Genomic DNA, 13011 nt, shown 5'->3' with positions numbered 1-13011 from the left:
ACGACCATCAGATGGTTGTTGTCAGACCGTCCAACGTACCGGGCTTGAAACTCATATCCGCCACCATGGTGAGTAATCACGTTACAAATGAGTGCTGAATATAGTTATCTGTTATGAGACAAAATTATTGCGTAACAGGACAATAGTCACTCCACCATTTTTAGGGATCTTAGCATAGCTTCCATTGGTATTTTGTTTATCTTATATAATTAAGGATATCTGCATTTTTTCGAGAAGTTTAGTTTGATAATTATGGAACTTTCATAAATTACTATAGCCTTAATAATGATTACGGTTTAATTGACTCCAAACGCAGCAGTCGGTACATGAAGTTGATCATTTTTAGTAAAGGTAGCGTAAAACGCTACAGAATACTACGATCATTAGCTCTGTGCAAGAATTTGACAACGCAAAACGTGGGCAATTGTTCACTTCCGGTACTGTCGTTTCTTGTGCCGATAATAGTGAGTGAGAGAGTGCTTGGGGTTTAACGTCGTACTCAACAATTTTTCAGTCATATTACGACGAAGGAATCCTTAGGGTGTATATAATGTAGCGATTTGTTTTTATATATATATAATCTTCTTAACGATACAGATATCCCAGTTCCAAATCACACCATTTACTACAGGGGAAAGCACAATATTGGTAGCGTGAGGCACCCAGTGTCGAACTCTGGAACAATATCTGTATACTGCTGGAGACGTTCGCTACTATGGATTCTTTTGAATGTCAGCTCGGTCAGTCCGTGTCATTCAGTAGTATGTTCGGGAAAACCACTAGTTAGCTCTGAACTTCGAATAACCAAGAAAAGTCCGATTTTAAGGTTCAACAAACAGCAGCAACAGTTTTATTAAAATAGAGTGACAGGAGTATGTTAATATATATATGTAAAAGTGCCAGTACTGTGTACAAGCACAACATCTGTACTTCAGATGGTTCAGATAACTGTGTTAGGGATATCTCAGGGAGGTATTTAACCTAGTACTGCTGTGATAGTGGTATGTCCCACTGGTGTTATATAGACAATATGTCAGCCATGTGTGGGGACATTATCAGTAAATAATACTTTCAGGTCTTCTCTGGGAGTAACAGTTCCAGAATTGGTCCAGTAATAACTTGGGAAAACGAGTTCCAAATTCTGGGACTCGGCGTCTCACTGTGCCGAAACTGGGAATCCCAGTCCCACTATTGCTCAGGGGCACTTATGGACAAATTCTCCCAGTATAAGTGTTTCAGCTCATACTTTGGAATTATAAAATTTTGGTCCAGAAAATCCCAGTTACAAACTATTGAGATATACTGTCTCAATCATGGTTGGGAATATCAGTCTCACAGCCTGGGAAAGTCAGTCCCACAGCCTGGGAACACTTGTGTCACAATTTGGAACTAGCAGTCCCACTATCTCTAGGTATGCTCTAAAGCTGAAATCCCACTTCAGTGCTGACAACTTATCTAGCTACCACTTTACACTGTTTATATACATGTAAAATACCTGCCTTAGAAAGCTAACTAGGTGGAAATTTAGATGTTAACACGATGGTGGTCCGAGATCATCTGGGACTAAAAGTGGGAATTTGCCCAGTATTTATAGTCTACGCTCATAAATATTCATGAGTACCAAGGATGGTACTCAGAGCACTGATTGGCTAATACCAAAGTAACAACATCTGTGTATAGAAATACTATACATGTACATGCGTATCTAATGTCATGGAGCATTTTTTTTCTTTTTCTTAATAATGGAAAGATGAACAATAACTTGTAGGTAGAAAGGAGATGAGCCCGTGGAGTGAAACTATTTACTTTCGCAAATACAAGTTACTGCCCCTTTTGAAACTCTTCAATATGAGTTTAACACTAAAGGATGTCGTAAAGTAGACAACCTCGTCTAGCGGCAGTTCACCGTGAACGACAATCGTGCGCGGCGAAGCAACAACAACAACCACAAAAAAATGATTAAGTGTCTTAAACTTGGTACAAAGGACGTTTTATGCCAAAATCATGCCACAGTCAGTGAGTACTAATGTTGTTTTAACTGGAAAGATGCTGTAAGTGGTTTGTTACAGCAAGAATATGTCCAAAAGTAATGGAAACTCTACTCGAATTTGTCACTTCAAAATATTAACAATGGCGGATGTTTCGCCAAACTTAAGGTCGCTAAAAAAAACTGTTGTTTGCAACCTAGTCAAAAAATATCTGATCACCAAGCTTGGAGAGAAACTCCTTCAACATGTCAGTGTATTATACGTGAAATATGGTGTTCTAATTGAGTCATCAAGTATTAAAATTCTTACGTTGGAAAGGACAGGGGTCCACGGAAACTGTGTCCTTCAAAAGTTATATTAAGGCGCCAAAAACAACTTGCTCTCATGAGTCCACAAAATATCCTGTCTCTATATGTTAAAAAAAATATATTTCAAAATATTCCACAAAAATTCTAATTTAATTTAAGGATATCTCTAACCCATAAAAATTTACATTCTACAGGTAAAACCTGTGTCTACGTTATGGACAAGGCAGAAAATTAACCCCTAACCTCCCATGCAATTATATGAAATAATATACTGTCTCTAGCAAAATCGCCACAGTAATGTGCCTCCTTATCGCAGGACGGATTTCCACCGCTCTTTTATCTAGTGCTGCTTTACTGAGACGATTCGCTGAAGGCAAGTAAAACGCCCCGCCCGAGCCATTATACTGGTACGGGTCAATCGGTCGTTACATCATCCCTTTCATGCTGAACGCCAAGCGAGAAAGTTACAACTTCCTCTTTTAAAGTCTCAGGTGTGACCCAGGATTGATCCTGAATCCACCGCTCCCGGAGCGGACGCTCTACCAACTGTGCTGATAAGATTCACGTGCTTTTGATCGCAACATTGTCCGGTATTAAACAGGTACCATATTAACAGCATATAACTCTAAATTATTGCGTTTTATCTACCTACCGCCGTCTTTATTTGCTGTCAATGTCACCTGCCTGTCCATGTACCTAAGCAGGATAACCACGCGTTGAGTAGAGACGCGTAATTTCGATATCAGTCATTATAGTTCATCATTTGTACAGAATTGCAACAAACAGGCATAAGTAATATAATGTATCGCTGATGAATAAATAAAAAAACATGTAGCTGATCAAGCCCATTTGCTTGCCATTGTTCTGAGGCATTTTTATTCAATCGGCTTAACCGATGTCATTTGATCTATAGACAAAAAGACATTATTTCAGAGGGGTCTTAGCTCCCTCACTAATTCCCTGGAGACGGGGAGGGGCAAGCCTCCTCCTTATACCACCCCAACTTCTCGGTTCCGTCGCCAAAAAAGTCACTATTTCAGCAAAAAATGACAGTCAAAACCAGCACCCCTCTTATGTAAGGTATATTGACTACCCTTTGTTTTTACAACCGTACAACAAACAGCTAACGCTGTGACAGCAGGCATCGCTGCTACCTCAAGGTAAAAACGGTTACAATCATACAACAAACAGCTATCGCTGTGACAGCAGGCCTCGCTGATACATCACAATAAAAACGGTTACAACCTTACAACAAACAGCCACTGCTGTGACAGCAGACATCGCTGCTACACCAGGTTAAAACGGTTACAACAATATAACAAACAGCTACCGCTATGATAGAAGCTCTCGCTGCTACATAATCTTAAAACGGTTACAACCATACAACAAACAGTTACCGCTGTGACAGCAGGCATCGCTGCTATATTAGCTTAAAACGGTTACAACCATACAACAAACAGCTACCGCTGTAAAAGGAGACTTCGTTGTTACATCAGGTTAACAAGAGTTACAACCATACAACAAACAACTACTGTTGTGACAGCAGACCTCGCTGCTTCATCACGGTAAAAACCATACAACAAACTGCTATACTGCTATAGCATATAACAGACAGATAACAGTGTATTTACTTTATTGCTAAATAGAGCGGATTGTGACTTGTCTGCTTGGATAATTAAATATTTACCGAGTGTAGTCAATATTTATTTTATTAGTTATATTACATTGGTGTTGCCAAGTACTAAAATATATATGCAACTCTTTTGCCCAGTATTTTGTTTTGCCGAAATGTCCTTGGCCACTTTACTGTATGCGAATACTACGATCTTTGTTAGTCACGATTAACTAGGTAATACATACATGAAGTCAAAGATTAAAGGTAACCTGCTCTTGATTATAATAAATTCGCTATGGCAACGAGTTGTGTGTGTATAAGGCCTGATATTTCGTCTCAAAGGTTTTTATTCTTGCAAAAAATATTGATCGTTTCGACGAAATATCAGGGTGCGCGCTCACACAACACGCTGGTATAAAACTTATAGTATTTCCGAAAGCTAAGCTAGGAACAATAACACATATCTCAGATCTATTACACACTTATCACCTATTTCAAATCAGGGCAGCACGCTCCCTCGCTACTATGATCAGGGTCCTATGATCGTGATTGTACGACTGCATGTTCAAACAGATCACTTCGTGCGATATAAAACTTGTTCTCACTTTTTGGCCTCCCTAGTCTGGTGAACGTTATCGTGCTATTGTCACCAAGCACGTTGCCTCTAAATCCAGGTCAGGTTATTCGCCTGCTTTTGCTGGTGCAGGATTTCTGACATGTAGTCGTACTCACAGGGCCCGTTTCACACTGGCCTAGCTGACAGGGTGAGAAGCGAGTCCCCACAGTGCCTATACTCAGAGGTTTTACGCTGAAGGTAATTAGGTGTTTATACGGCTATAAAAGGTATCACGAGACATTATAAGAGACTTTATAAGTGTATCGCAACTGGATACAAAATTCTCCGACGCTGTTGTCGGGTGTTGTGCCTGGAAGATTTTTGCAAAATCTATGCTTGCAGCTTTTATAAGCGCCTGATCTGGAAAGAACGCGTACAATACGGGCTCCTCCAAAACCATCACCCTGTAAATTACAGCCCATTCCCGTCAGATGAAATTGATGTATTACATGTGATTTTTTCATGTAGCTGCCATACATAGTGTGTATTTTAACCATTGAGACCTCGACCAGGTCACCTAGATTGGTAGTGGTCAACAGTTATTGTGTGGTCGCTTGACTAACCCGTACCACTGACAAAGAAAACTGGGAAGTCTGCTTTGAGGGCTGGGGTGGCAGCTGGATTAACAGCTATAGTCGGACAAAAGCCCCGTAAAGCGAAAGTTGCAGACGTTCCAGTGGGGGTCCTATGATTTTAATATTTAAGAAATTTTCTTTGAAAAGCCGGATATTACTTTACATGAAGGCTTTTTATCCATCGCTATGATGACATTTTCCCGATTCCTCCATGTTTAGCTATAAATCAGTCACAGTCATGTTTCCTTCATGTTCGTCTGAAATAGGGTCGCATTGTCGTTTCCTTCACGTTCAGCCATAACAGGATCCAACTCCTGTTTCTTCCACAATTAGCTATAATAGGGCCAGGCTCCCGTTTCACATGTAAATCATTCTTAAATGCCAACATTATTAAAGATGTATTAAAGGATATAAATGAAAATTTGCCATTGTCCTCTCAGTGGGAGCCTCAAATCGCGCTGACATGACCTACATGTATTGTTTGTTTGCACAACTAACTTCACTAACGTTTTTGTTGAGATGACATATGTTACACAAAATTAAAAACATGGTATCATGAAAAATTCTTGGGTATGGCGTTGAAAACAAATTGAAAGATGTATAAATATTGATATTATTTGATACCTCTATAGTGAGGTCAGTTATTACATCAATGCTAATAGGTTGTAAAATAAAACATATAAAACCATAACAAATTAAACACTGTTCTTCCAGGAAAATGAGCCGATTTACGAGCATCGCTTTCCAACCAAGTGTCCTCTTTCTTCTGATGCCATTGGCAGTGCACTCCGCCAAAATTTTACTCTTATCTGCTCCCATATACAGCCATTGTTTGGAGGTGAGCTCAGTGGGACAGGAGCTTGCTAACAGAGGACACAACGTTTCTATGTTGTTAGGATCGAATTTCAACCACAAAAATTGCTTCCGGAAAAACAGTGATGGCAACAAAATAATCCACCCAATCATTATCAAAAGCAAGCCTAATTTAAAGACGATAGAACAGGCATCGTTGGACATGTCAACACTAATGGAAAACGAGGAATTCAACATTTTCAAGCATCTGGGTAAAGCAGATGAGTTTACGAGTTTGTTGTGTCAGAACCTCTTGTGGAATAAAGAAGGTATAAACAGTTTGAAGAAAGAAAAGTTCGACTTAGCAATCGTCGATGGGTTTTTCCTCAGTTATTGTATATACCTCATTCCTCATGTTCTGGATTTACCACACGTTTCCGTCAGCACGACTTTTGATGACTGGATAGTAGCCCGTCCTACTCTACCAAGCATTGTGCCTGGGCCGGTGTCAAAGTTTACTAGCGACATGTCCTTCTGGGAGCGACTGGCAAACGCCTTCACCTACCTTATTTTCCATCTGCTAAGCAGATACGTCATGCCGCTAGAGATCATCAATGAGTTTGCTCCGGGGATATCTTCACAAGATGTCCTTCATATGGCAGCCAGTTCTCGGCTGTACCTGTATAACTATGACACCGTTCTGGGCTACCCTGTTCCCACCATGCCTAACCATGTCCTCGTCGGTGGTTTGGCAACGGCCCCGGCAAAACCTCTAGACAAAGAATTCTCTAAGATTTACAATCAATCAAAAAGCGACATTGTCCTGGTCACTTTTGGTTCGTCTTTTGGTCTTCTTCCAGAAAAAGTCGAAAACAATTTGGTCCAGGCTTTAAAAAGGCTGAAAATTACAGTTGTGTGGAAATACCTGAAGAGTGGGGAAGATGGAAACATTAAGAAAGTTTCGTGGTTGCCTCAGAATGATTTACTTGGAAATTCTAAAACCAAGTTGTTCATCAGTCACTGTGGGAACAATGGTCTCTTTGAGGCTCTCTACCACGGTGTACCGATTCTCTGCACGCCCCTTTTTGGTGATCAATTTACAAACGCAATGAGGGTTCAGCACTGGAAGGTAGGCCGATATACAAATCTCATCATGTCTACAGAAGACGATTTATTTGCCGCAATTACTGACATCATGACAACTCCTAACTACAGAGAAAACATGCGGAAAGCGTCGGCCATTTTTCACAGCCGGCCAATGAATCCTCGTCAGCGAGCGGCATTCTGGGTAGAGCACGTGCTGAAATTCGGTGGGGGATATCTGAGATCACGTGGTTCAGATTTATGCGTTCTGTCGTACCTTGGATACGACTGTCTCATTTTCGTGTTGTTTGTGCTTTTCCTTGTTCTGTGTGCTCTTTATAAATCAGTGGTTTGCTGTTGTCACTGCTGTGTGAAAGCGAAACAAGATAAAATCAAAACGAGTTAAATTGTGACCACTATCCATCTAAATACAGCCTTCAACAAGGTGATCTCCGCATTTTTCCTCATTTGATGCACGTTTCACAGGGAGAACTTTAATCCCGTTAATGTGGTCGTGCGGCAATGATGTTAAAAGTGTTCATTAATTTCCCAAACATGTACTGACATTCATTTCTTCATATTGGAGATTTATCCTCTTTCCCAAGCATGATATTTCCACAACTCCCAGAAAAGAGGGCATTATAATTACTCATGTGTTATGTAATCATGTCAGCACAGTTTAAAAACAAAACTTTTGTTACCTCAAAGTCCACTGAAGCCGCTGTTTGTAATCAAGTTTGATGTCATAATAAAATTAGTTATACGGAAAAGGGACCGCTCGTGTTAATTGGGATAAAGAGGTGATAAATTCAGTGCAAAATTTAGCTCGCTTCTCACAGTTCCACAACGCCTATGTGCGTCACCCTCCTTAACTCATTGTGTTTCTATCTGGAGTGTCATTTGAGGTATAGCGGTGATTTTATACGGCGTGTTGTATTGTTAATGTGTACAATATCCTGTGCAGTGTTGTATTGTAACTGTGTGAGGTGTCATGAGAGGTGTGATACTGTAACTGTGTGAAGTAACATGTGAGGTGATGTTCTGTAGCTGTGTAAAGTGTCCTGTGTGGTGGTATACTGTAACAATGTGGAGTGTCCTTTGGGATGTTATGCTGTAGCTGTGAAAAATATTATGTGGGGTGTTATACTGAAACTGTGGCGGAGTGTCCTTTATGGTGTTACACTGTAAGTGTGTGGAGGGCCATGTGATGTGATATACTGTATGTGTGTGGAGTGTTGTATCTGGGTGTGGTGTCATGTGGATTGTTATGCAGTAACTCTGTGGAGTGTCCTTTATGGTGTTATACTGTAAGTGTGTAGAGTGCCCTTGATGATATTGTATCTGTGTGGTGGGTCATGTGGAGTGTTATACTCTAACTGTATAGAGTGTACTTTACGGTGTTATACTGTAACTGGGTGAAGTGTCCTTTCCGATGTTATACTGTAAGTGTGTGGAGTGTCCTTTATGACGATGTATCTGTGTGGTGGGTAATGTGGAGTGTTATACTGTAACTGTGTGGAGTTTGTTTATGGTGTGATATACTGTACGTGTATGGAGTGTCCTTTACGGCGTTATACTGTAAATGTGTGGTTGGTCATGCGGAGTGTTATACTGTAACCGTGTGAAATGTCCTTCCTGGTGTTATACTGCAAGTGTGTGGAGTGTGCTTTGTGATGTTGCACTGTGAGGAGTATCATGTGGGGTGTTACTGTAACTCTGTAAAGTGTGGTGTTTAATGTATAAAGTAACTTTGTACAGTGTTTCTGTGGATTATGGGACTCACACAGTTCAGTGAGGTTTTATACTGCGTTTGTGTCATGAGGAACGTTTTACTGTAACCGTGTGAAGAGCTACATCTATGTGAGGTGGCATGAAGTTAATGGGTAAAGTGTTGTTGGATGTCTTATACGGTAATTGTGGGAAGTGTCATGTAGGGTGTTACACTTCAACTGTATGGAAGAGTGTCCTTTATGATATTGAATTTGTGTTTAGCGAGTTGTAATATTCCAACCATGCGCAGTGTCAAGGGCAGTGTTGTATTGTGCTCTTTTAGGTTGTCATATGGGTTGTTTGGTGGTTTATTGGTTTGAGCGTCCGCCACGAAATCGGAAGATCTGGGGTCAAACCCAGGTAAGGTCATGCTTAAAACTTTAAAAATGATACTTGTTGCTGCCTCACTTGGCACTGAATTGGTTTCTGAAAACAATTTTCTATCTGTTCTGTATGTTCTGTACTGGGGAATACGGAGACAGTTACATGCATTTCATACCGTGAACTTAACTTACCGTGAATTTACATTAACTCTCTCAATTATGGGGCCTCCGTGGGCGAGGGGTTAGAACACTAACGCGGCGCAATGGCCCAGGAGCTTCCCACCAATGCCGTCGCTGTGAGTTCTCCAACCGTACATGGGAAGGTCTGCCAGCAACCTGTGGATGTCGTGGGTTCCCCACAGGGTTCTGCCCATTGTCTTCCCACAATAATACTGGCCTCCGTGGTTTAAGTGTATTCTTATATTATTGAGTACGGCGTAAAACACCAATCAAAACAAAAAGAAAAAAATAGATAAATAAGTATTGCAACTTTTACATTAAGTATGTGTTTTTATGGAAACTAAAAATGGTTATACATCCCAAAAGTGCCGTGTTAAGCGAAAGTAGATATATATTCTTACAAATAATATTGCACCATACACCTTCCACGTTGTGACGAAAAAATTGTAACCAATGGCTGTTGTGTTTGGTAAAACTTAAGAAACTCTGAATAGTGACTATTGATGGTAAAGATTGGAGTTCAAAGTTTCACTTACATATACTATATACAGGGTTTTCTGGGAATATTGCCATTCATAAATGAAGTCCCTTTTGTTATACGATCAACGTGAGCGGAATATACAGATTCAGGAAATATGTGTCATCGGAGGATTCACTGGTCTCCGTTATGTCCAGTAAATAATGATATAATTCCTTTACTGCATCGATTGTATAGGAATTATGTACCGTCAGAAGGCAGTTTATAAAGCTTTAGGTTAATGGAAACTGTATGGTTTTGTAAAGCTGAATGATTTTCAACATATATAGTCTGCATATAGTCTTATTCATTTATGAATAAATATATTTCTGCTAACAGGCCAGAGCCGTTAGTTATTAATCTATAAATAAAATTCTATAAATCATGCTACTACCTTGGGCCATTCACACCTGATTCTAACCTGTGAAAATTGACAGCGGTACGTGTGACTATTTGCCAGTAAGCACATAGGCCCATATTATATCGTATAAATACCAACATGTATAATTTCTAAAAACCACAATTACCTCATTGTATTGTTTGTATCTAATTATGCTTAAGCCACTGTGCTGTTAGTTAAGAATTTACACGAACGGTTAAAGGGAACCCCAGATGTGGTGGTTTGCCAGGGGGCGAGACAGTCGCCACTGCTGTCACTGATCATTCGTGTCAAGTGTACAAATTCCAGCGTGTATACGAAATTTTTTGTGATACAACCCTTTCTTAAACTTAAAGTGCACAGTTTTCACTCAGAGCCGAAAATCCACGTGCCAAAGTCCTATGAGCTTTTGTTTGTGGGTTGCATGTGCCCATGTTTACGCCAAGAACGTAAATGTTGGGCACTTTATGACATTAGTTTAACTGAAATCATTCCTTCAGTTTACAACTATTTTTAAAATTTTCTGAATACTCAACGCCCCCCCCCCCCCCCCTTTCCCGGCTCTGTCCAGTTTCCTCCCACCATAATGCTAGTCGCCGTCGCATAAGTGAAATAATCTTGAGTACATCGTAAAACACAAATCAAATAAATTAATAAATGAATAAATAAAATATACAAAGGACCTGGTGGGTAAAGCGGATAATCAGCACCAGATAGGTACGATAAGAAAGTGCAAATTTCAAATTTCCAGCACATTTCTGTAAGTTTTCAAATCAGAAGTATAAAATTTGGTCGGTTTGCCCATAAAAGTTATATGACCATATGGTTGCTTAGTAATAACGGGCCAAAAATGCTCTCTCGATCAAAAGCGCACATTTTTCGTTCAGTCGAGTCGCAGTATCTTTATACCAATTATATCAGAGCTATAATAGTTTTTTTTATGATGGGACAGTGTGCGATTAAATTAACACATGTACATTTTATCACTGGCTTTGATCTGGCTTAAAAGTTATCTCCTCTGTTTTCACAGCCGTCTCCGATTATAAAATGTAGTGTAGCTGATTTAAAAAAAAAACAGCCTTATGATGTTTAGAGATGAAGTGTACAGGCTTTGCTTTCTGTTTATCACCAGTTAATCTCTATCGACTCCGAGGTAAAAAGTTTTATATTTTGGTAGCGTATGAGACCAATATTTACCTCAAGTATTTGGAGACAAGAGCACAGAAATATGGATTTACTCTCAATACTCCAATCATTAATTCAGTTCTGTTTATTTCAGTAAATCAGCAAGAACAGCATAAGAAAAGATTCGAAGATTAGTTTTTTCAGTTCGAACACTAAACAGTGAAATGCATTTTTTCACATGTATACTGTCAAATCATCAAATACTAGAATTCCATCAGAATCAACAACACCATTTATGGGAGAGAGTTTCAGGGGGAATAACTCTGAGAGGCTTGTTAACACAGCTATAGACTGTGAAGAGTCTTCAACAATTTAAAATATTACGACAAATATATGTGCTGGAATTTCTACCTAACCATTATCCTTATGTGTATTTTAGTGCAAGAGAAGTAGCTCTCTATCCCACAGAGTCACAGTCCCTTCAGTAAAACACAAAATCCTTCCTGCATAACATACTGAAGATTACTGATCTCCCGCCAGATCGAGGCAAATCTCCCGCCAGACCGAGAAAATCTCCCGCCAGACCGAGCAAATCTCCCGCAGGGTCGAATACACATGCTCCGTCCGCTGTCAGTCAAGATCGGCTCCACTTGGGAGGATCGGCGATCCCTAGTAAATCTCTGTGCTGATCCCCCTGTGGGTTGCTCATTGATGTACAGGCTGTTTTGTTTTTTTTGTTTTTTTTTTTTGTTTTCTTTTTTTAGACCGTATAGTTGCCTGCATCTGTATACTTCAGTAACTGTAAATTTTCATCTGTGGCATCTTCTAACTAATCCTCTGCCCCCTTGCTCTAAGGATTCTTTCGTTGTCATATGACTAAAAAACTGTTAAGTACGACGTTAAAGGCATCGATCATTCGCCATGATCGATGCCCTTTTACAGCGTGTAGACAGAGTAGGCGATGCTAATCACCAAAAATCCTACATTTTGACTGGCTGACGTGCATTGAACAGAGTTTGCCTCTTACTGCGTCCCGCCTATAATTAACTATGATCGCGAAGCAAACATGGCTACAATAAGGTCATTTCCCTATGTCAACAAAAATAAAAGTCCTGTAATTTCTATCAAATGATGCTATCTTAAATTTTAGTTTGAAGAACACAGATACTATAAAATCTGCTTTTTCTAACTATACCAATATAACACATGAGCCGTTTTCGTAATTATCAAAATCCTAGATTCCAAAGCCTCCAATCCGAAATGCAGAACATCATGGCAGACTTTACAAACCACGACGAAGTGACGTGAATTATTTCGATCGGAAATAAATATCTAAATAGTTTCTAACTGAGGCAAGATCATAGAAACTCCAGCAATATACACCTGTTCCATGAACTATTTGTTCTAAGCCTACATTGAGTACATTTTACACCAAAATTTTCTGACAATCAATCACTGAAATTTGACTGTTGTTGTTGTTGTAATCAACCGTCAACAACACATACCTTTATTAAAAATAACCCCATGAATATTTCATTTTCGTTAACAATAAAATGTTAGATATGCATAAGACATGTAGGACGACTGAGAAATCAAAGTCAGGAAAAATAAATCTCTAGGTCAAATGTTCAATAGTGGTGATTGCTTGCCTCAACTCGATAAGCCGATACGAGAGTTCCTTTGAATACTCACACAGTAATGTGCCATTGTATAAGAAATTAACAGCAGAGGTGCGGGTAA

General features: G+C 39.6%; 1 protein-coding gene across 1 annotated transcript; it reads left to right on the top strand.

Annotated features, from left to right (window-relative positions):
* The first annotated feature begins 4615 nt into the window (after positions 1 to 4615).
* Positions 4616 to 10151, top strand: LOC135470568 (UDP-glucuronosyltransferase 2C1-like). The gene is made up of 2 exons (XM_064749588.1): positions 4616 to 4725; positions 5817 to 10151. Exon 2 carries the CDS (start codon positions 5821 to 5823, stop codon positions 7381 to 7383), a length of 1563 nt encoding a protein of 520 aa, XP_064605658.1. The 5' UTR covers positions 4616 to 4725; positions 5817 to 5820; the 3' UTR covers positions 7384 to 10151.
* Positions 10152 to 13011: the final 2860 nt, after the last annotated feature.

This window comes from Liolophura sinensis, chromosome 7 (genome assembly GCF_032854445.1).
Source record: "Liolophura sinensis isolate JHLJ2023 chromosome 7, CUHK_Ljap_v2, whole genome shotgun sequence".
NCBI lineage: Eukaryota > Metazoa > Mollusca > Polyplacophora > Chitonida > Chitonidae > Liolophura > Liolophura sinensis.
The sequence above is the reverse complement of the archived record's forward strand: the minus strand, read 5'-3'. Positions and strand labels throughout refer to the sequence as shown.

Coding starts and splice junctions, on each gene's coding strand:
- LOC135470568 (XM_064749588.1), top strand. CDS start 5,821: ATGAGCCGATTTACGAGCATCGCTTTCCAACCAAGTGTCCTCTTTCTT.